The sequence below is a fragment of the Apodemus sylvaticus genome, chromosome 7 (genome assembly GCF_947179515.1).
Source record: "Apodemus sylvaticus chromosome 7, mApoSyl1.1, whole genome shotgun sequence".
Classification (NCBI taxonomy): domain Eukaryota; kingdom Metazoa; phylum Chordata; class Mammalia; order Rodentia; family Muridae; genus Apodemus; species Apodemus sylvaticus.
In genome coordinates this window covers 6,882,284-6,907,499 of record NC_067478.1, presented here as the reverse complement: position 1 = coordinate 6,907,499, position 25,216 = coordinate 6,882,284, and the positions used below count along the sequence as shown (strand labels likewise).

Sequence of the window (25,216 nt, the reverse complement as noted above, 5' to 3'; positions counted from 1 at the left end):
AAAGAGAAAGCTACACTCTGGGCTTCCTCGCCCTTCTTTCTCTGGCTTGCTAACTCCGTTCCTACTGATAGTAATTTGAAAGAGGTCGGCAGAGGGGATGGGGGCTAGGGTGAGGGAAGGGTCCGATTGCCGCTCGGGAGGAGCGCCAGGCACCACGCTGCCTTCTGAAGCCCGCGGGTCCAGCCATACCTTGGTTTGGAGATACTGAGGACAGTAGTACGTGTACTGGGGGTACATTTGTGGCTGATCCAGGCGTTTGCCCATGTAGCTGGGATCTTTATCTCCGAGGCAGGAAACTGAATAACAGGGTGTGTGATGCCCCAGGCAGGAGAGCTTCTTTCTCTTAATCCACTGTCCCTGGCAGTCTGGGCGACCGCTGAGGCGTCTGAGACTCCGGCACTCACTAGTTCCAACACCGTGAGGAATTTAAAACAACCAAAAAAACCAAAGCAAAGCAAAACAAAAGAACCAAAAGAAAAGAGAAAAAAGAAAAAGAAAACAAAAACCAAAACAGATGGGGCTTGAGATCCGTAGCGAAACCCCCAGACTGCTTCCCCAGGTCGTGCCTGCCCGGTTCCTCCCAGCCGCCCGGTCCAGTCCGGATGAAGCAGTTTGCTCTGTAACCAGCCTGTCTCTAGTGGTGTCAATCGCAGGCGCTTGTAAAGGCGAAGGAGGAGAAAGAGAGAAAAAAATCCTTTCGCACAACTCGGAATCCTTGCAGTACAGCTTTCGGTCTTTCTCTCGTGTCTCTTCCCCACCGTGGAAAAAGGAAATTTTAATAAAAAGAAGAAAAAAGGAAACAATGGGCAAAAAGAAAAAGAAAGGAAAGGAAAAAACTGGGGTGGGGGGGGGGGGGGGAAGAAAAAGAAAAAAGAAAAAAATTAAAGAAAAGAAAAAGAAACCCGTGCAGGCTTAGTTGCTGCTGTCTGGTTCCCAGAGCGACATGGTGTGTTCCGGCTGCCCTTGCCCCTCGCACTCACTTCCCCTCCTTCCAGCCAGTGGGTGGAACTGAAGAGAGCCTCTCCAGGGAGCCGGCACGCAGTCCAGAAGGCTGCAGTATTTCCTCCAAGGGGGCAGGAAAAAAAGAAGATAAAGAAGAAGAAAAAGAAAGAGGCTGCTGCCGCCTCTCCGCTAGCTCTCTGGAATAGCACAGTGAGCAGAGTCTGCAGCCAAGCCGCCGGGTGGAACCGAACCCCAGCGTGTCTCAGAAGTGCCTGGGTGGGGCATGGCCCGGCCCTCCCTGCCCTGCTCCGACCGGGGCTCCCAAGATCCCAAGCTGTCTTCTCTTCAATCGCCAAGTTCCCAGAGGTGAGGCATGGCATTGCTGAACAAAACAGACCCTGCCCTGCAAGGGGCGCATGGGGAAGGAAATGTGTGTGTGTGTGTGTGTGTGTGTGTGTGTGTGTGTGTGTGTGTGTGTGTATGTGTGTGTGTGTGTGTGTGATTTACACACACGTGCCAACCTTTCCAGTTAAGTGGGGAAAAAAGTGCATTCAAGGCTTTTTCAAAATCTGTTAACACATTAAAAGCCAGATGAACCCAGGACCTGAAGATGAAATCAACATTTTGGCTATGCCCAAGAAAAGAGCAAAAGTAGGGATTCTCAGCTGGGCACCTCTGTGGGGAAGCCAAACCCCATCTCCACAAGGTGGTTGACTTAACTATCACAAATAATTATTTTGTGGCTTTATCAATCTCTTAAAAATAAAATCAAAGTGATCCTTACATGTATTTGCTTATTGGAGAATAAAATAACTCTAACTCTCTCTCTCTCTCTCTCTCTCTCTCTCTCGATGCTTTTGTGGCTTTGTAAGTATTACAAAAAAAATTTAACAAAAACTCATAATTACTTGTCAGAGTCCCCATCCCACCCCCCGTAATAATATTCCGACACGTCAATCAGCTGCTACATTATAATACAGATTGTTTCAGAGAAGATATATTTCCTTAAAGGGTTTCTCTTCTCTGCAAGGCGGCGGCGAGGCTAAAATTAGCTGTGCCAGCTGTGTTTTGCTGGGAGTGCTCACGCATGCCCCGAGCGTGGGCAGCCAGCCTCTCAGCTTCCCCAAGTCTGCTGAACACTCCAGCCTTCCTTTCAGAGAAAAGACTCCAGGTACAAAGGCAGTTCCCTCACATGGAGGGAGAATTCAAACTGCAATACACAGGATGCCACCTCTGCTTAAGTCCCGCCCGCCACTCCTGGGGTAACAGCCTGGGTTCCTGAGCTCCGGGAAGCTCGGTTCTGAAATCTGTGTGTCAGTAGAAAGGCAAGGACATAGAGACATCGCATTGAGTTTATGCTGATATTCTCTCTCTCTCTCTCTCTCTCTCTCTCTCTCTCTCTCTCTCTCTGTGTGTGTGTGTGTGTGTGTGTGTGTGTGTGTGTTTTCTCTTTTAAAAGACAAGGTCTCAGATATCCCAAGCTGTTCTCAAACTTGCTATGAAACAGAGTGACTTTGACTTATGATCATCCTGCCTTCAATTCCCCAGCACTGGGCTTGCAGGCATGAATTAATGTACCAGGTTCCTGTGGGCATTGGCTGTTGAACCTAGCGCCCTGCCCTGCTAGGCCAGCAACTTTACCAACACAGCTATCTCTTGATAACAAAGATCAGAACCTGGGTAGGAGGGTAGGTATGGGAAACCTGAGGGCAGTGTAGTGGAAGCATTCTCAGCCAGCTTCACCCATGTTCTAACGGGGAGACTCTGGACCTCAGTTATCCCATCCATGAAATGGGTGAAGGACAGCAACCGAACCAGGCACAAAACCAGCACCAATCGCAAAGTCTTCTAGCCACATCTCCCTGCTCAGTGAATTCCAGACTTTAGAGAACTTGTCAAAACTCTGGGAGTCTCGCTGGTTCTTTCTTTCTGCTCCGAATCAGGCTGTAAATTCCACTCTTCATGCTTCGTGGTCCAGCTCTGAGTCCCACTGAGCTGAGGTCATGTTGGTAATGTGATCTCCAAACTCACACCTGGCTTCCCCTGTCAGCATGGGGATGTCCCTTGAAGCAGCTTTCCCTAAACCCTCACATCCATCCCAAGGTGTAGAGTTGGTTTTCCCTAAGGGAAGAACCGCTGGCCTGTATTTCTCCAGTGACCTTCTAGACTCAGAACTGAGGGCCACATCCTCCGTAGCGCTACAAATTAGCATGGCACCAGACACAAAGCATGTGTTCTGAACATGCTTGGGGAACAAAATATTCTGAACATAATAAACAGTTGTCCCTCGACTCATGGTGAGCTTTTGGGGCATTTCATTCTTTTAAAAACATTTGAATGTGTATTTATATTCTTTTATAAACATTTATACTTATTGCATCCTGCACGTACATCTGTGTGTAAAGGTCAGGACATAAGCATTGAGAGTTGGCTTTCTCTGCTCTAATGTGTAGGTTCCTTTGCTGGGTTTGAACTCAGATGGTTAGCCCTGGTGACAAGCACCCTTAACTGCTGAGCCATGTAGCTAGCCCGTCCACTTCACTCTTCGTCATTGCCTAGCCACTGACCTTGGTATAGGGTGTACAGAGACACAGAGGTCAAATACTGGTTCTTCTCTCACAGCACAGATCCTGGTGAGGGGTGTATGCCAAAGAATAGAAGCATGAGGTCAGAGGTCAGGAGTTTCTTGGTGTGGTGAGGATACTTTTAAAGCAAGGGGAATATAGGTGCTGGGGTTTGGCTTTAAAAAAGCATTGTTAAGGAACTGCCCCCCCCCAAAGGAGCCTTGAGGTCAAGGATGGGGTATGGACCAAGTCCTGGGTTTTGGGGCTATCGGAGTGTTTAGTGTCCAAAGTCTTGACTGGAGACTCCGTTCCTGCCTGTCTCCTCTGCAGAATCCATGTGCCTCATTTTCTTCACTCTTTGTGCCACTATCCATTTCCTATAGCTCTTGAGGATCAGTTAAGATAAACACTAACATGTCACACGTGTTCCCTTAGATGCCAGTCTGAAACCTGGGGGTGGGGGGAATTTGAGTCAACTGGAGGAAACGGCAGACATAGGAAACTTTCTGTATCTCAAGAGTGTGTTTTGCCACAGCTCAGTGGCTACCATGAAGCCATCTCAAGGGGGCAAAGACCCCAAGAAAGGGCTGGAGAGGGGAATCCCCAGCTAAGTCCCCCCTAGGTTTGATGCGATGGTTAATGGTGAGAACTTGACAGGACCTAGAATCACATAGGAGATTACAAACCTCTGAGAACATCTGTCAGGGATTCTCAAGATTAGGTTAATTGAGGTACAAAGACCCAACCTAGATATGGGCGTCACCGAGCCGTTAGCACATTAGCTGGGCTCCCAGACTGAACAGGAATGGAGAAAGTGCTCATCCCTCTCTGCTTCATGATCGTGGGCACTATGTGACTGGCCACCAGCCTCCTTCCACCACCGTGCCTTCCTGCCATGACAGCCCAGAAGCCTCAAACTGTGAGCAGAATAAACTCTTTCTCCTTCAAGTTCCTCTTGTCAGTTCTTTAGTTGGAGAAAAGTCACTGAGACACTTGGGAAGGAATTGCTGTGGACTGCTAAGCTGTTAAGGGAGAGTGTTCTAGTGTGATTCCATCCGAGTCTTCCAACCTGAGAGTCAGGCATCTGCTTTAGGGCACTGCAGACCCATGTGACCCGCTGGGCACCTTCACACTGGGAAGTGCCGATTACTTCCAAGGCCCTTCACCAGTTCTGGTCAAGGACATCAGCATTCACCTTCAAAGGACTGGCTCTGGAGATTCCCTGACGGAAACACTGTCTTATTTACAAACAAAAGGCTAAAACAAACTAACTCCTCACTCAGATTAACAGCCCACTCATATGTAAGATCCTCAGTGTGGATGGATGCTAGCAACAAATTCTGTACAAATTGCTGCATCCAAACTGCTATTCTATTTTATTGGATTACTGGAATGTTCTGGGCATCAGTGATGTTAGCCTCAGAATCCTCTTTGCACACGTAAGGCTTTCCTGAAGTTATGCAAAGTGAAACCCATGTTGTCCCTGACACACACACACACACACACACACACACACACACACACACATCAAAGGCATGCCAGTAGCTGTGGCAATTCTGGAAGCAGGATGCTCCTATCAGAGTAGTGTTTACTGAATTTAATGTTTATTCCATTTAAATGGTTACTTGGAAGTAGGAGGCAACTGGTTTGAGTCATTCCCTAAATCAGAAGTCTTCTGTGCCATAGCTGTCAACTAACCAACAAATTCTGAGGCAGCGAAGGGCATCAGAGGGTATGAGTGCGCCCAGGTTTGTGAGATGTTCAGTGTGGCAGGAGAAGGTCCCACAAGCACTGACGTCTAAAACGGCCTGGTAAACAAACCACACGTCCATGGAATAGCTGTGGCACTGGAATGAATGTCTGAGGAACAGAGACAGACAGACAGACATCCACAGCTTGTCTTCACCCTGTCCACCCGAAGAAAACCTGTGTCCGCCTATGGAGAGTGACTTACTACACAGTAATTATACCAACTGTGGTGGCTAAGTTTCACTGCGTCTCTCACAGGATTTAGAGTCTCCGAGGAAAACTAGAGGAATGTCTGTGACAGGATCTCTAGATTAGGTTGATGAAGATACAAAGACCAACCCTAAATGTGACCATGCCATTCCACGGGGTAGGGTCTGAATAAAACAGAGAAGGCTAGCTAAGCACCAGCAACAACCTTTCGTCTCTCTCCCCCCCTCGTCCTGACTACTAATACAATGGGATCCAGCTGCCTTGTGCTCTGCTCTCTCACTGCCCTGCCTCCCCCTCCACAGCAGATGCTATTCTCAAATCCTGATCCAAAATAAAAGATTCCTTCCTTAAGTTGTTTTGGTCAGATGTTCTGTCAAAACAATAAGACAGGTAATGAATACACAGACTCAGTCACAAGGGAAGTGACAGGCAGAGCCAACAGACAGGACATCAAGTCAAGGGAAGGAAAAACACTAACCTGTCATCACGTAGGACATCCATGGTGCTGGGTGACTCCTTTACTTATAGAGATTTGTTCATTTTATTGTATGGGTCTGTGTGTGTTTGCGTGTGTGTGTGTGTGTGTGTGTGTGTGTGTTTCATGTGTGTATGTGTGTGTGTGTGTGTGTGTGTGTGTATGCCACACGTGCATGGTTATGTACATCATATGTGTGCAGTGCCTAAAGAGGCCTAAAGAGGGTAGCAGATTCCCCTGGGCCTGGAATTACACGTGGTTGTGAGCCACCATGTGAGTGAGTGGTGGCAACTGAACCTGGGTACTCTGCAGAGTAACCGTGTTCTTAATTGTTGAGTCGTCTTACCACCAATGAGCACTGTTGACTGTAACAAAGTTATAGCTAAATAATCCAGGACACCAATATAAATACTGTCCACCTGTTCTTCAAACAGACTTCACAACTCTATATCTGCCAAACTTCAGACATTCATGCATGACTAAGTTTGCTTTTTCATATCTAAGGAACAACGTGAAGTACATCGTCAACTACTTCTCACACCTGTTCTGGCTTTTCCTGCAATGCATACCTTATCACAGTTAAGAGCCAAAGCTCATGCATATAGGTCACCAACAGAGGTAGACTCTTAGTAGACGGCTTTCTCTTCCAGCCTCTCTCTCTACTTAGCGCACTGAACACTGGGGGCTGCACATCCAGTTCTCCTTGCCCCACACTCTGCTCTCCTTGATGATTCAGTTACCGAGCCTTGAACTTCCCAGCACCACTGAGTACAGCAGCCCTGCCTGCTGACCAGCGGTGGACGGTTACACAGGATGCCCAGTGACTTGAGCCTAACCTTCCAGCTCCTGGTGTCCGCTGCTTGCTCCCGGTGGACACCTAAACCAGTGTGGTAAGAAGGACACATCCCAGAAGGCCGAGGAGGAGAGCAACTTTGGAAAGCTGCCCAGAATAACCACTGACTGGACATAAACAAAATCAAACCGTGAGGCAGGTGAGATGGTTCAGCAGGTAGAGCTGCTAGCTGCTGACGCGATGACCCACACTGTAGAAGGTGAGAACCACATCCTATGAGCCAAAACTTCCCCAAATGTGTCAGGGCACTGTCCCCCACACCATTAACAAACACATACAATGGAATCTCCATCATGGTATACTGTTGAAGATGGACAGTTGTTACCAAGGGATAACCACACTATCATGGTTGATACAAAACCTTTACATGGTGTCATGGTTTAAGCACATCTTTTGCTATTGTTCTTGTTTAGGTGTTTTTTCCTTTGGCTTCTTTCTTAGCGATGACTGGATGTTCTATCATGTAAGAAACAATTTTCTCAAAGAAACGTTGGCATGTTTTATTGAGATTTTAGCTTCTGATTGCCAATAGCTGAGCAGGTTTGGTCGATAGAGTTAGATTGGGTTGATTTTTAATCCAAAGGGTGGGAGGACCCAGGTTGACAGAAATTCATACTAAAGGACTACTTTGTGGAATTACCAGATAAAACACAGGCAGCCGGGTAAATTTGAATCTCAGGAAATAGAGCAAAGTTTTGAGGACATGAGTATAACCTCAGTATTAAAGGTCATATGCCCCACAGACTATCTGGGCCATATTTAGAAAGAGGACTCGCTGCTCGGTGGAGACTCTGATTCGGCTGGGCAGTCTGCATTTTTATGTTCTCAGTCTGGCATCTGAACTCGTAGCTGACCCACTGCCACAAGGACCTGTCTTACAGGGCACAAGGATTTGATAAAATGCATATTTCATGATAAGTAGCAATGGTTAATATTTCCAATTACCTTTACATTGCAAACTGACTAAACAAAACATACTCCGAATTAATTTTTCCTACAGATTCCAAAAGATTTTCCAAAGCCACAACATGCTCCTGACATACGTCTGAATGGGATTTCCAGGGGTTTATTGTCTTCTAGCTTTAAGCTAATCATTTCCTCTTAGTAATGTGGAAATTCAGCTTTTTTTTTTTTAATATAAGAAATTGCTATCTGAAATGACTTGTGGAGACCTCTTCCTTGACATCAGGGAATGCTGCCCAGTAAGGAAATAGGGAAATAGCACTTTGGATCAAACACCAGACACACAAGACGGAGGACAGGGATTCAGTTCTTAGAGTATGTGTACTAAGAGCCAAGCCCAGAGGAACTCAGCTTGTAATTTCATTGCTGGGGAGGCAGAGACAGGTGGATCCTTGGGGCTCACAGGAGAGCCACCTTAGCCCACGTCTCAAGTTCCAGAACAGTGAGACAGTATCTCAAAAAGAAAAATCCAGCATCTGCTGCCTTCTACACACACACACACACACACACACACACTCATGGGGTGGGAGGGGAATATACACACATGTGTGCACATACATCATACACCTGCACATACAGAAGACCATGCAACAAACACAGACAGAGAAGATCTAGTTGAGAAAGAACAAACCCAGGTATAAAGGATGGGATGAAATGGGCAGGGCAGAGTGCCCCAAAAGGCGTGTCAGGAACAAATAAGGCTGGTGTGCCGGCACCGCCCGCAGCCAGCCAGTGTGAGGCTCAACCTTCCGCACAGAGTAACAGCTTCATCTTTTCATGGTTCTTGTCCCTTAGTCATGATGTTTGGAGGCCCTGAAAGTTGGCTTCGCACACTGCATTTCTCTAATCGTTTTGATTGCCACTCATAACAATATCCTCCATAGTCAACTTTAGAAAAATAAGACACATTCCTTCACCATACAGAGTCTGAAAAGTCCCGGTCATGAAAGTGCACCATTGTCTAATTTTTCTCTTTTCCACCAGCACACGTCTAATGGTGTAAATAGGTGAGTTGATTTGTGTTCTGATTGCAGCAGAAAGAATAGAGAAAGCCTCAAAGTTCTGCCAAGGAAAACACTGAGCTTGTGGCCGAGGAAAGGAATTCCTTCTTGTCTTTGTCTTGAGTTCTGGTTCACCCTTGTCTGTTCCTTACCCTGTGACCTGCAGTGTCTTCCTGACCCTGGGGAAGATGCCTCAGTGTTTAAGATAAACTGAATATTAAAAACCAGCAACAAAACTTCGAAACAAGTCAGAAGGCACCTTGCCCTGAGGGACTGGCTGTCCAGACGGACTCTCCGGCTGGAGCCTCAGCTTTTCTCAGGCATGAAGTCCGGGAGACCTTAGCCATTGCGGGCTACTTCCTGACTCGCCTATTACACAGCGCTGTGATATACTCACTGCTAAAGCAAGATGATCCTATGATATACTCGCTGCTAAAACAAGATGACCCTATGATATACTCACTGCTAAAACAAGATGACCCTATGATATGCTCACTGCTAAAACAAGATGACCCTGCTTGGGGGGGTGGGGCGGGGCGGGGTATGTGAGTTGATTGGCACCGATAGGGCTCACATCGGGATGAGGAAGACTTTAGTAGTGTATGTGTATGTCTCTGCAAGCGCGCGCGCGCGCGCGCGCGTGTGTGTGTGTGTGTGTGTGTGTGTGTGTGTGTGTGTGTGCATACCCATGGGCAAGTGACACTCATCAGGTGTCTGTCCTCTACTGTCCCATGCCTTTGAGACAAGGTCTCTCCCTGAACCTGGGACTGGGCTGGCAGGGAGAAAGCCCCAGTAATCCTCTCTTACTTCCCAGTGATGGAGTCAGAGGTCCCCGATGCCTGCCTTTCTGTGGGGATTCTGGAGATGTGAACTCAGGATGGCCATCTTCCTGGCTATATATAGCACCCTCTTGAATGTCTCTATAGATGGGTATAAGTTCAGACCCCGGGCACTTCTGGCAGCCTCTATGCCCATCACTCTCACAGGAGACTTCCCATGCTGAATCCATCTCTTATTACAGTCATGAGGCATAATTATTTCTTTTCCTTCAGGAGCTTTGTGACCAAAAGTAATGAGAGAGCGGCACAAATATACCATTTACTTAAACCCATAAACGCTAAGAACACGGACAAATAATGGTCACTTAGAAAGTCATTGTTCACCTATACGGTCTTTGTTTTTAGCAATTTGGCCTTGAAGATTTCCCCACCTTAAGGAGGATTATTTAGGAGGGACTGTAACTCGGCACCTATTTCATTCTCTACTCAATTTTTGGTCTTTCAGAAAACCAGCTTCCCCATAAAACGTGTACAAGGTCTCCTGTTATATAGGGCTAGTAAAACTAGGAGGTAATTAGTCCAAGCTATAGCCCTGAACAACAGTAGCATGCGTTCCCTGTTTGTAGGGCTCAGGATTAATGTGAACTAATTGGTTCTCTATTTCCCTCTGTGAGAGATAAACTCATAAAGTATCAAGAAAGAAAGAAAAGCAAAGGAGTTAAGAAATACGATCGGTAAGTACTCAGAATTGTGGGAGTTGGAGTTGAGGGAAGGTGGTCCAGTGTGCGCTGCTGCTGTAGGGGCTCGGAGGGGCACTTCTGCATGATGTCTGCTCAGCATGGGAGGTCCCCTGGGAAGGTGTGGCTCTGTATGCTGGAGGGACTAGTGGGAAGCTTAAACCTAATCACCTGCTGTCAGAGACAGGTAAGGGGTGACATGGGGGTGGGGACATGAGTGATAAAGAAGGGAGCAGAGAGAATCTCGAGGGGCTCCCGTGGAGTTTCATTTGTGTTTAATGCCAGGTAAGACTCCTTAGTCTCTCCTGTCTTTCTGTGTCTGGTGGGCACTTGTCCTCCAACAACCATTTACAGGAAGAGCACTGGAGTGTTCTTGCGGCTTCCTGGGAAGGAACCTGACTCACACGGGAACCCAAGGGTGTCACTTCTAAAGGCAGCACTTAGCCAGAGAGACATTACCCAGAGTGCCTCTCTCTTATTCCTCATGTATACATATATATATATATATATATACATACATATACATATATATATATACATACATATACATATACATCATATATATATATATACATACATATATATATACATATATATATATATATATGAACTGTGGCTGGATGGCATTACCAAGTCCCTGCCTGGTGGAGATGGGTGGCTGTACTAGGTGAATGATATAATAATGCAGAGACTAATATTCTTCTATCTCCTCTATAATAGTCACCCTCCTGGAGGCTAATTAGAAGTCTCAGTGGGGAAAGTTCTTGTTAGGAGACAATGAGGACCTGACTTCCAATCCCTAGCACCATTTCAAAAGAAGAGTGTGCAGTATGCATCCCTAGTCCTAGTAAGACCCTCTCTTACTGTGTCCTCTGGTCTAGGTCTAGGTCCCCTCTGTCTTGTCTGTCTGTCTGTTTCTGTCTCTCATTTACACACAAACACACACACACACACACACATACACACTCACACACACAGATGCAACCACACACACACACACACACACACACACACACACACACACACACGCCACCACCCCCCCATACAAAAGGACAAATGTTACCAGGGACAGAGAAAACCGATGGGGGGCCCATAGTAAAATGGAACCTGAGCTGTATGTGTCTGATACTGCTTTGTCACGCGGTGTCTTTTAAAGGCCTGTTCAATCGCAGCTTACTTCTATTTGCCACAAACTCCAGTCACCTATTTTCTTGGTAAAGGACTCAAGGTCACTTGGTTGCTCCACCCGCTGACAGTAAAAAGGGCCGTCTATTACGGCCAGGTAAATGTTCTTCCGCTTATTACAACTGGCTAAGTAGGTGAGTGTTCTGGGTTCAGCGTGTTTGCCTTGGGAAGACTCTTTTTGTCAGTTTCAGTGTTACCGATTATCTGTCACTCCAAAGCCTTGCTGAGAGGAGCTGATGTGGATGCATTTAACCTCTTCATCCAGAAATGTTTTCCTCAAAGATCATAGAAAGGTTGAGCCTCCCAAGGCCTTAATAGTATTTATTTTCCAGTGAAGGGATGTGAGATTTATACCAGGTTCAGTTTTCCTTTGGCATTTTAATTATCTGCCATTTTGGTGACTCCTGGAGCTGAGGTGCTGGCTGCTGGCCTCAACAGAGCTGGTGGTCCTTTCCCTAGCGTATGGGAAGGGTCTGCTGACATGGCCCCCTTTCCCTAGCATACGGGAAGGGTCTGCTGACATGGCCCTCCATGGCTCGCTTTCCACTTGGGGAATTGCATCCTGTAGACCTGCAAGTTTCCCGCCCGGTCCATCATTTGGAACAGGATGCCATCTTCTCGGTGCTGGGTTGCCTGCCCTGCCCTTTGAGATGGGAACGACTGACGAATTGCATTTTGGGCTGCGTGGACTGCAGAGCCAGGTGCAAACCTTTTCTCCTACAGAGAGCAACTTCTAACCTCAAAACAAGCTGTAGGTGTGTCCTTATCATTTCTTCAACAAGTATGAGTATCTACTACCAGAAAAGAGAGATGTTAACTATAAAGCATAAATACAAACAGGAGGAAATCCCCTCTCACTAAAGCCAGGCCATTGCATGGTCTCAAGGAAACCTCCCATGTGGAAAGTGCTTCTAGATTTCAGTTTTGACAGCAAGGATAGTGTACATTAGTAGGTCATCTTTACCCGTCACACACAGAGATACACACATATATACACGCAACTACATATACTATACACACATTCATATATATACTTGCATGTGCATGCTTACATATACATACAAATATACAAAAATATACAAAATCACATGTATGTGCACATATGCCCACCTACACACATACAGACACATGTGCACACACATGTGAATACACTCACACATACAGATATGTATATATATGCACAGATGTACTTTTAGATATATACACACACATACATATGCACATATGGATATGCCCATGCACTTAAACAACATATGGACACAAAGACAGACCTAAACATATGAAAACACACAAGTATACACACAGATATTCATGCACACTCATAAACACACAGACACACACACATATACAAAGGTGTGACTATCTGTAATCCCCCTCTCTGACGTCTCTGAAACTCTTGCGAGGTTTCCCATGAAGCCTCATTAGACCCTCCCTAGGCAAACTCATTTGTACTAACTAGCTCTTTGATTTGAATGTATTTATTTTCTTTACCAGACTGGCATCTTATAGGAGTCCTAATTCATGCCTGTTTCCCACCATGCAATAGTTAATCAGTTAAGGAGTTAAACTATAGACTATAGACTCAACTTCTCTCAACCTCTGCCCCCTGTAGTCACAAAATATCCCATAGCACATCTCTTTAGTCACCTCCATGGAGTTACATGCAGGTAGAGTCATTTTGCCTAGAGGGCTACAGCTCAGACAGACATTACCCTTTGTTGCAAAATGCTCCTGACCCTCTTCCAGCCAAACCTTCCAGATGACATATGAGGCAGTTGGGTGATGAGGTCTGGCAGTGCAAGGTGCCTGTATGAAGGCGGCACCTGATGGTGGCAGGCAGGAGTGAGTCTATCAGTGTAGCCCCCAAGCTTCCTGTGTACACCTTAGCAGGCAGGTCTTGGCAAACCCAGAACACCACTGCTTCCTACCCAGATATTTCTCACATTGTATTTAGTACAACATCTCTAGCAGAAAACTTGACAACATCCCATCATACTGACTTCCCATCTTCCATGTTGGCCATGGCTCATACTTGCTTAGATGACCACATCCCAAGCAACCTCTATGCACCCAAGTCCTCCTCTCACATTCTGATGGTGTAGGACCCCGAACTCCATCCTGACAGTCACACAGGCCAGCTATCCTCATGATGACACAGGCTGTGCCTGATCCTGTATTTTTGCATCTCCTTCCATATCATATGGCAAACAAGCTGGCCCAGGAGAGAACCAGGGTATGGAGGCTGTCTGATCGCATGCTATGTTTATGTCAATAACCATGGACAGGATAAGACTGTGCCTTGGTATCATGAAATGATAAATAGGTTAGTTCTAAATGTTACCTCTAACTGATAATGCCAGAATTATTCCCAGCCTCATCGCAGAGGGAAGGGAATCCAGATTCTGCCTCATTTTGGCCTCTGTAGGTTATCATAAATTAACTCAGAGGCCCCAAGTCCCTGCCTGACTGGAGCTGACTTGAATTCTAATTTGCACCATGCGGCAACATTGGCAGTGGCATCTGCATGCCCGAGTTTCACATTGCCCTGGCCTGTGAGCAGGAAAAGCATTCATAATGCAGAACCCAGCACTGTTCCTGCTCAGTGTCCTGACCCGAGAGGGCCCAGTGAGGACCAGACAGAGTCCATCACTGCTCACAGATATAGCTGATGACTTATGTACTGCACTGCTGTGTAAGGTGATCGTATGTCCAGATGCTTCCAGAGTCACCCAACACATGCTTCTGTCGACTGAGTCACACTCTTTTACTGAAAAGTAGCTCTTTGGCTCTGTAAGAGAGGGAGAGTGCTGGGCACAGGAAGAGTGGGGAGGGAGCCTCCGATGTGCTCCTTACAGGCTTGCACACCCTCCCTCCCTCCCTCCCTTCTTTCCTTCCTCCCTCCCTCCCTCGCTTCCTTCCTTCCTTCCTTCCATTCTTCCTCCTTATCTTCCCTCCCTTCTTTTTTCTTCCTTTCTTCTTCCCTTCTCTTCCTTCTTTGGTTCTTTTCTTCTCTTCATTCTTTTCTCCTTTCTTCCATCCATAATTCCATCCTTCCACCTTATCCTCCCTCCTTTCCTTTTTCTTCCTTTCCCTTCCTCTCTTCCTTTCTTCCTCTCTCTTTTCTTCCTTCTTTCTTTCCTCCCTTTTCCCTTTCTCCCTTCCTTCTTCCCTTCTTTTCCTTCTTTGTGTCTTTTCTTTCTTTCATTCTTCTTTTCTCCTTTCTTCCATCCACCATTCCATCCTTATCTTTCTTCCTTCCCACGTGTGCACATTTCACAAGCATGTGCGTGCCTACCTGTTTATAGTCAGATGGAGAACATGGATGCCCGTGGCTATGATGACCATCCCTTAGCAGGTGACTCCCTTGCTTTTGAAGCAGGGTCTCTCTCTCTCACACACACTTTTACCTGGAACTCACCGGATAAGCTAGGTTGGCTGGGCAGTGAGCACGGTGATCCTCCTGTCTCTGCTTCCCCACAACTGGGTTTATAAGTATGTGCCTGGTCTTTATGAGAGCCCTGGGCCTGGGTCCAGCCAGTCATGCTTACACAGCAGCAGCTTTATCCACTTGAGCCATCTCCCTCCCTCTGTACAACACTGGTGACTGTGGCATCTCTGTGTGGATGGAAGAGACTGGTGGAGGAAGCCATAGGAGAGGAAGGTGGACCTGGGGACCCTATGGGTCATTTTAGAAAAGGTCTGTGCAATCTCTGGATCCTCTTTCTTTGATTTTTATAAAGTCATCAACTTTTATCTACTTTTTATTAAAGCTCTAAAATATAAACTTGTGTAAAAGCCAACATAATTCATACATGTAATTCTACTACCCAGAAGTTATTCTATTGGTACTTTTCTGCCTCTGTCTCTTCCCTGTGATCTCTGTTTCCTCCTTCTGAACTATATACATAAATTTTTGTATTTTGTGTATTTCTTCTTATATATTGTAAAAGGATTCTAAACAACCTTTAACAAGCATACCTAATATTTAATGAAACTATTTTATGATTCTCTGGTGCTAGATTTGCAGGATTTTTTTTTCCTTCATCTTACTACAAATGAGTCTGCAACTTGACTTACACATTTAAAAAATAGTTACAGATACAGATAGGAAATGTAAGAGATGTTGATGGTATAGACATACATATAGACATATAGGCAACAGATAAAAGAACATGATAGATAGATAATGATGATGATAGGTAGATAGATAGATAAATAGAAAGAAGACAGAAGAACAGACAATAAGCAGAAGATAGATGGATGATAAGAATGAAAGATATAGATAGGCAGACAGAGACAGACAGACAGACAGAAAGTGAGTGAGAGAGAGAGAGAGAGAGAGAGAGAGAGAGAGAGAGAGAGAGAGAGAAGATAGATGGAAGGCATCTTCACAAATGTATTTAGAGTTTTCCCCTCACATTCTGTTCTAGAACAACAGGCCAGTAACTCTGAGTAGGTAGTCTCAGAGTCAGCCATATAATCATGTCAAGCCATCTCAGGAGGTAAGTATGTGTCCTCGTGATGATAAGATGGATACAGAAGTCTCAACCACACTTTCATAATTTATCAATATCCAGAGGTCTCTCCCTTACCAACCTAGGTTTTTAAAAGAACTTTTATTTTTTATTTATGTATGTGTGTGTCAGTTATGTGTCATGCATGTGAGGGTGCTATAGAGCTAGAAGCTGTAGTCATTCATGAGTCAACCGGTGTGAGTGCTAGGACTGTACCTTAGTTCTGCAAAAGCAGCATGTGCAATGAAGAACTCAGCATCTCTCTATCCACTACCTGCACCTTTTAAAATACAAGATCCATTTTCCAGTGCCTCCTCATGTTTCAATGAATAAAACAGGTCATAATGCAGTTTCCTACATTACTCAAAAATGAAACAAATAGGGGTTTCATATCCAGCTTTGAATTCACCTGACATAGCACTTTCTAAGCCTGGGAGAAACTGTTTCAGAGAAAACAGTTGTGTATAGCTGAAAAATGGTGTGGTGCTTGGCCCGTAGGTGTGGCACTGTTGGGAGGTGTGGCCTTGCTGAAGGAAGTATGTCACTGTGGGGGTGGGCTTTGAGATCCTCCTCCTAGCTGCCTGCAAGACAGTCTTCTCCTGTTTTCTTTCAGATGAAGATGTAGCACTCTCAGCTCCTCCAGCACCATGCCTGCCTGGATGCTGCCATGCTTCCTGCCTGGAAGATAATGGACTAAATGTCTGAACTTGTAAGCCAGCCCTAATTAAATGTTGTCCATTATAAGAGTTGCCTTGGTCACAGTATCTCTTCACAGCAATGAAAACCCTAAGACAAGTGGTATACACTATTGGAAAAAAATTGATCTCTAGCAAAGTGGGAAGCAAGAGGAAATTCATTTGGTTGGCAAACTACAAGTATCTCTGTTCTAGTTGTATTTCTGTCACTGTGGTTAAACATCCTGACAAAAAACAGCTTAGGGAAGAGTCTCTTAGCTCACAATCCTATGCTATAGTCCATGACTGTGGGGAGTCACAGTGGCAGGAGCTTGAAGCCACTACTCCATAGTCAAGAGCAGGGAGAGAAATTAAAGCATGCTTACTTGTGTTCCTCCCAAATTCAACGCTTATATAGTTCCTGATCCCCAGCCTAGGGAATGGTGCCACCCACGATAGGATAAAATTTTCTACATCATTTAGTGAAGACAATATCACACAGATATGCCCCAACACCAACAATCTAGGCAATCTCTCAACAAGACATTCTTCCGGAGTGATTCTGGATTGTGTCAACCTAAAAATTAAAATTAACTATCACAAACTCAATACCAAGTGAACTCTCTTCTTATTTTATCCTTTTCTTTTAAAAAGACTCTTTAAAAATTGTGTGTGTGTGTGTGTGTGTGTGCTTGTGAGTGAGTGCACATGAGTGTACGTGAGTTTATATGAGTACAGGCACCAGCAGAGGCCAGAAGATGGTGTTGGATCCCCTGGAGCTAAAGCTACAGGTGATTGTAAGCCACCAATATGGGTTCTAAGAACTGAACTCAGGTCCTGCGTAAAGGGAATATTTAATCTTAACTGCTGACCCTCGCCTCCACCTCATTCCTTCCTATATTAATTTATCAACCAAATACTTTTAGTCATCTTTTACCATGAAACTGGTCAAGTCAGTGAAAATAAATGTTACATTGGTGGCAACTCCTCTCTGCGTGGAGACATGTCTGCTTTATAAGGACTTGTGGAGACATAAGTGTATAAGAGACATACATTAATAAAGCACTCATGGCGACAGGTCAAGCAACAGCAATGTGGCCCTGGGGTCTGCCACATACACTTTTTTTTATTAATAATTTTCTTTGTTTACATTTCAAATGATATCCCCCTTCAGATTACCCCTCCACAACCCCCACATCCTACTGCCCCCCCTCTCTCCTTTCCCTCTCTGAGGGTGCTCCTCCACCCACTCACCCACTCCTGCTTCACCACTGTACCATCCCTGTATGCTGGTGCATCAAGCCTCCACAGGACCAAGGGCGCCCCTCCCACTGATGCTAGATAAGGCAATCTGTCTTCTGCTACATTTGTATCTAGAGCTATGGCTCCCTCCACGTATACTGGGGTAGGGGGTTGGTTTAGTCTCTAGGAGCTCTGGGTGGTCCAGTTAATTGATATTGTTCTTCCTAAGAGGTTGCAACCCCCTTCATCTCCTTCAGTCCTTCCTTTAGCTCTTCCATTGGAGTCCCCCGGCTCCGTGCAATGGTTGAGTGTGAGTATCTGCGTCTGTATTGTTCATGTGCTGGTAGAACCTCTCAGGGAACAGCCATACCAGGCTCCTGTCAGCAAGTGCTTCTTGACATCAGCAATAGTGTTGGGATTTGGTGTCTGCAGATGGGATGGATCCCTAGGTGGGGCGGTCTCTGGATGGCCCTTCCTTCAGTCTCTGTTCCATTTTTTTTTTTTGTGTGTGCCTGTGTTTCCTTTGGTCAGGAACAATTTTGACATGGGTGGGTGGCCCCATCCTTCAAGTAAGGGCTGTTCCTATTTACTGGGGGTGGTCTCTACAGGTTCTATCTCCCCTTTGCTTCAGCTAAAGTCATCCCCATTGGGACCTGGGAGTTTTGATAATGGCTACCTCCAGTTCCCCATGCCCCACTGCTAAGAAGATGGCTCAGAGGTTATGAGTACTAGCTGCTCTTCCAGGGGTCCTGAGTTCAGTTTCCAGTACCCATACAGTGGCTTTTAAACATCTATAATGAGATCTGGTGCCCTCTTCTGGCCTGCAGGCATACATGTAGATAGACTGTTGTCTATATACATAATAAATACATCTAAAAACGCACACAATTCCATTAAACCTTCCATAGTGGCAGTGGCCCCACTGGTATATTTCCCTGGAGCCGACACTGCCACATATTCTATCCTATCGCTGTCCTCTGATCATTTTCTTACAGTCACAGGACTGTCCCTCCAACAGGCCAGCTTCTGTCCTTCCTTCTGCCCGAGTAGCTTACTTTAGCTACTCACATGACTGGCTACACCTGTGGCAAGCTGAGCAGTGTCTGACCCTCTGTTAAAACTGAAGGCAGGTCCCAGTCTGAGGTGGTGAATGAGTGAGAGACACAACATGGAACGTGTAATGTTTTCCTTAATAAAATGCTTCCATCATGATTAAAAGTAATTTTGCATGTCAGAAATGGTTAGCGAAAGTATATCATAAAACCACAAGGAAATAATCATTTAACACTAACTTAAGTATATCTGGTATGCCTTAGAATTTCAATTTGATGTTATAATTGAACAAGATATACTATACACACTGACATATGCACATGGTCCATACATCATACATCCAAATATACATATCACACACAGACACATATGTCACATACAAACACCACACACACTTACACATACACATACACACATACAGACACACTTACACATACATGTACACACACAAACACATATACTTCCACATACATGCACACACACAAACTCACACATATACTTACACATACATGCATAACCACATACAAACTCTCACACACATACACACTTATACATACATGGGCACCCACACACAAACTCACACACACACACTTACACATACATGCACATACACAAACTCACACACATGCTTACACATGCACACATGTACACACACACTTAAATATACAGACACAGACATATACATGCATACACACACAAAATCACACATATGCACACACACACAGACACGTGGACATATATGCATACACACATCCCTTCTTCTAGTATACATTTCACTGTATGGGTTCTATTTCTCTAGAGAACCCTAATACTAAATACAAACATAAAAACAAACTCTCACAAAACACTAGGCTGAGCCGGGCGGTGGTGGCACACACCTGTAATCCCAGCACTTGTGAGGCAGAGGCAGGCAGATCTCTGAGTTCGAGGCCAGCCTGGTCTACAGAGTGAGTTCTGGGACAGCCAGGGCTACACAGAGAAACCCTGTCTCGAAAAAAACAAACAAACAAAACAGAACAGAACAGAACACTAGGCTGACATAGCCTTATGAGAAGGTACTCAAAGCCTTGGCGTTGTTTTCTTCTCACTTGCTCACACATTACACGGAAAGATATATAATCTTCCAGCCTAAATCCAGCATGACCCATCACAGTTTACACCCAGGACTGACCCACAGCTCCATGCAGTGAAACTTCTGTGCTCAATTCCTAACAGGCCATCAGACTTTGACGTTTGCCTGACCGTCCCCAAAGTCCGCTCTGTTCACAGACATGAGGATCGCCTTCTGACAACGCAGTCCTTTCCCGCTTGTCTGCAGTCCTGCAGCGGATGAGCCTCGAGCCTCGAGGTGCCTGGGTGAGTTTCTCCACCGCTTCCCAGGGCGAGTTTCATGTCCCCACACAGTGCAGCTCCCTGCTCACCACCCTAGCTGCCTCCCCTCCCTGCTCACCACCCTGGCTGCCTCCCCTCCCTGCTCACCACCCTGGCTGCCTCCCCTCCCTGCTCACCACCCTGGCTGCCTCCCCCCTCCCTGCTCACCACCCTAGCTGCCTGACACCACCACCACCACCACCACCACCACCACCACCACCACCACCACCACCACCACCACCACCACGGCTAGACTCGCTTTTCCCTTCTGCGGACTGTTTCCCCAGCCTCTGTATTCCGTTACGAACAGGCATCAGGGTCAAGGTTTCACTGGAAACATACCCAGGCACTCCCCAACCCCTGTGCTTCCCCACTCTTCCCAGCAGCCCCCGGTTCACCTTTCCAGAGCCACAGAGCACAGCTGTGAGGTGCAAGAGACTCAACCAGAGACGCAAACCTTCTGACCCTGTGTGGCAGGGAAGCGCCTGCGTTATATCGCCCCTTGATTACCATCACCCGCTCTCCTCCATCTTTTATTATTATGGTTGTTGCTGTTATTGTCTGTTTCGTCTTATGAGACCATCGGGTTTCAGGAGGGCAGTAAAGCCCGTTGTATTCGCTGCTATCACCTCAGCTCCTAAGGCAAAGGCCTAGTGAGGCTGGAAAGATGGCTCAGTGGATGCTTGTAGTGTAAGTGCCGGAGAGCACATCCCCAGTGCACTACAGGGGCAGAGACAGGATCCCCAGCTTAAACTGGCTGGCTAGACTAATGGCAGAGACACATCCTTGGTTTGGTGGGAGACGCTGCCTCCAGGAGTGAAGCAGAGATCAGTCAAGACACCAGTCCTTGGCATTGGCATTCATACCCACGTACAGGAGCCCACACACATGCCCACACATGTAAATGGGAATATATGTATGCAGAGTGCATGCATATGTCAAAACCAAAGAGTATTGCTTAGCACACAGTCTACACTAACAAGTGAATAAAGTGTTCAAAAATGTAGAAGTAGAAACAACTTCTTCATTATAAGTTGCCTGTATGTTCTACTTAGTGGTTAAAACCATAAAGGTATTTAAACGAGGAAAAGCACAGTGGCATTCGTTTGGTTGCTCTTGTTAGCCTGGAAAACAAACTAAATGTCTTTTGTGTTTTTAACTACAGAAACACTAGAGATGGAAACAGATTCTAAGCCACGGCTGAGCCAAACGGCAAAAAGAAAGAAAAAAGGATTGCTGAGCGCAGCTGTTGCCTCCGTGGGTCAGTCCCACTCCCAAGGATTTCGGGGTCGTTTCTGATCAATCAGGATGGTGGGAGGTGACCCAGTTTCACAGCATCTGAGCGATTCCATTTTCCTGTGATCCAATTCCATCGTGGAGCCGAGAAGAAAGGTCCAGCAGAGAGAGACACTCGCATTCTCTTCAAATGCTTTCTTCGGAGAGGTTGTTTCTCTGACGGGAGGAAGAAGGAAACTGAAGCCTATGTCTAAGGCTGGGATTGCCTGGCTGCAGACTCTTCCCTGGCTACCAACCTTCTTCCCCAGCATGAGGCAGACGGCTGAGGAGTCTGACCTTTCAGGACCAAGAACCTAAGAACCTGTAGAAGTATGGAGGAATTCACGCCAATATGTTTTAAGCACTGGGGATGTAACCCTGTGAATTCTGCAGCACTGTAAAATTGGTAATTTGTAAAATACTCAGTGGCACAGAAAACCAAACCAACAAAGAGAAAAAGGATGAATGAGATCCACTTTCTCCATATCTCTTACCTTGATTTACCATCGCAGCAATGCTTTCTTTTATAAGCAGCATTTATAAGATTTTTCTTTTATAAGATTTTTATTTCAAAAATCAAGGAAATACCACCAGAGACCAAGAGACAGTAAGTCTGGTCAAGAGAGATTTGGGCCCTACCTTTAATCCTTAATAATGGCCCAGAAAACTACTTCTCTCTTGCTTTTATAATGTCTTTGTCAAGTCCAGCAAAGGCACAGGCTGGGCAAGCATTTTTATGCTGGCCTCTTCAGATAGCTTTGTATAATTTACATTATTTTTAATTTCAGTAATAGCAACTAGCTGGCTAAGGCAATAAGCACTTTTTAACAATGAATAAATAAAGAAATCGCTCATATTTCAATTAAGTAACGGAACGAAATCATAACGAGCACGGCTGTTTCATTTTATTCGGCTGTTTCTCAAAGAATGTTCATTAGGAATGTTGCATTGTTAATATTTATAATGTTTGCACTAATATAATTCATATTATGGTGTTCAGGGTAATATTGGAGAATTAGAAGAACACTAATCTCTAATAGAGTGAGCCATTGCACCAACACAGAATACTGTTTTCCTTGAGCCAGTGATGTCACCCGTGGCTTGAAAAAAATCATTGTTTATAATTTCTGTGTATATTTGTCTACCTGGGGTGTGTGTCTCTGTGTCACAGTGCATGTGCAGAGGTCAGAAGACAACCTCAGGTATCAGTCCTTGCTTTCTATCTTGTTGAGGACAGCTCTCTGTCTGTTCACTGTGGCATGTGGTGGCTTAGCTGGGCTGTGTCATTCTGGGATTTTCCTGTCTCTGTCTCTCCTCTCCTGCAGGAACCCTGTGGCTACAGCCACATGCAACCGTATTCAGCCTTTGTGGATTCTGGGGACATTGTCCAAGGAGCCACCTCCCCAGCCCTGCCTCTTCTGTTCTTGTCACTTGACAGATGTTAGGGAAACGAGCGGGGAGGGTTGAGGAGGTGTGGCTGGCCCCATTTATTTAGACATCTAAAAAAATTGTCCAGCCTCTGCTCTGCTTTTATGTTAGTACTGATGAATGAAAGGGCATATGAATAAGGATATATTTAATTATGAATGAGTGTGTACCTATACATCATTCTAGAAAACAATGGTATTGATAAGTGCAATTCATAATCTTTTCTCAGATATAACACATAGTGATTATTTAAGAAAGCCCCATATAACTGTTCTGGATTAAGTGCAGGTTTCAGAACACGTGTGCATACTATATGGATAGTGCTTACTCTGATTGACTTTGAAAACGCATTTGAAGCCAGCTGTGGCAGTACACACTTTCTATCCTAGCATTGTGGAGGCTGAGACAGAAGCGAGGCAGTTCAAGGCTTGTCTGGGGCATATAGTGAAGTCACATCTTTTAGGTTTTTTGGATTTATTTTTTTCGAGACAGGGTTTCTCTATATAGCCCTGGCTGTCCTGGAACTCACTCTGTAGACAAGGCTGGCCTCGAACTCAGAAATCTGCCTGCCTCTGCCTCCCAGAGTGCTGGGATTACAGGCGTGTGCCACCACCGCCCAGCTGTCACATCTTTTAAAAAGTTGCTTATATGGGGCTGGAGAGATGGCCCAGCAGCTAAGAGCATTTGTTGTTCCTTCAAAGGACCTGAGTTCAGAACATAGCACCCACACAATGGTTCACAACCATCTGTCACTACAGTTCTAGGGGATCTGATTCCCACTTCTGGCCTCAGGGTCACATATTTTGCACATACATACATTGAGGCAAGCATTATTTTAGAGTAATAGTTATTTTACATAACTCATTTATAGAATTAATTTCAAAGAGGTGAAATAATTTATGATTATATATAATTTTAATAACATTAACTCATCCTATCTCTTCTGTCCATAAATATTTATGAATTTTCTAATTTCATGCATACTCCTCCCTATCATTGAGACTGTCCGAAAGCCGATTTGTCCTATCATGTAAGACATAAAAGTACCATTTGAAATTTTACGGGAAGCATTTCCCTTCCTTCCCAAGAGAACACAAAATGATCACATAGCCTTCCATCAGTGAGCTTTCTCAGAAGAGGGGACAGCATTGTTTCCCTCGGTCCATGATTATGTTCATTTGATAACATTTTACTCTGGCTGGAAGCTGGATAAACACACTACTGGGCATAACACTGAAGGACCAGACTGGGCATGCACGTAGGCGATAGCGAGATCTCAACAAAGGGCTCCATTCATTTCCTCCTTTCGCTCATACAGGGTACTCAGGTGCCTGCTATAAGTAATGTTCTCCCAAGACAAGTGGGTCTCCTTACCAAGTCTTTTACCATCATATAGGATGATTTAAAGACTGTAGATATGTAACGGAGCCCCTGGCAGACCATGGTGACACATGCCTATAATTCTATCACTCAGAGAGTCAAGAGGATCAGAATTCAAAGTCATCTTTAATTACATAGTGAGATCAAAATGGACTTGGGCTATATGGGACACTATTTCTATTTCAGTACACACATACATATTTATCTACATACTATATGCAACCCCTCCCACTCATATATACAAACACACACACACATAAAACCTTGTACAAAACCACACATATATCTACACCTACACATATACTCTTGCATGCAGACATGCAGGCATGTTTGTATGCATGCACATGCATATACCACCACCACCACCACTTACTCCTTCAAAGTCACTTTGTCTAGTAGCAGACAAGCCTGTGCCACATTGCACTATCCAGGAACAAGCTGAAGCTAAACTTCTAAGACTCCTTCGCTGCCCAACTCCTCCTGTTCTAGTTGGCTTTCCTGACTGAACTGTAAGGTTCTCATGAGAGCACACCTTCAACAAGTCGCTAAACTAGTGACAGCCCTCTCTGATTGTGCTCACAAGCCAAGCAATCTTACCTGACATGGGTTTCCTAAAGCTTCAGAGAGACAGATTTTCATGCTTCTATTGGTTTTCATGAGGTGTTTGTTAGCATTATTACCTGGAAACAGACCCACTGGACTTTAAAGACACACAGTGATGGAGCTTCAGGGTGCCCTGGTGGGCTCAGACAAAAGCTGTACATAGAAACAGACAATTACAGATGCTCAGGCTGTACATATATATATAAGAATGAGAGGAA

At 45.3% G+C, this 25,216-nt stretch overlaps 1 protein-coding gene and 1 long non-coding RNA gene across 8 annotated transcripts in view; one reads left to right on the top strand and one right to left on the bottom strand.

The window, feature by feature from the left end:
• The window catches only part of Rbms3 (RNA binding motif single stranded interacting protein 3), a 664,175-nt gene extending 663,318 nt beyond the window's left edge, over positions 1 to 857 (bottom strand). For all 7 annotated transcript variants that reach the window (XM_052187038.1, XM_052187040.1, XM_052187041.1 and 4 more), the window contains exon 1: positions 190 to 857. In XM_052187038.1, the coding sequence (XP_052042998.1) occupies positions 190 to 264 (75 nt within the window). In that variant the 5' untranslated portion in view covers positions 265 to 857. The remainder of the gene's footprint in view (positions 1 to 189) is intronic.
• A 67-nt stretch (positions 858 to 924) lies between these two features.
• LOC127688428 (uncharacterized) lies at positions 925 to 23,492 on the top strand. The gene is made up of 4 exons (XR_007978697.1): positions 925 to 1,308; positions 16,586 to 16,681; positions 20,157 to 20,297; positions 21,478 to 23,492. It is a non-coding gene; the product is annotated as an uncharacterized LOC127688428 (long non-coding RNA).
• The last annotated feature ends 1,724 nt before the right edge of the window (positions 23,493 to 25,216 follow it).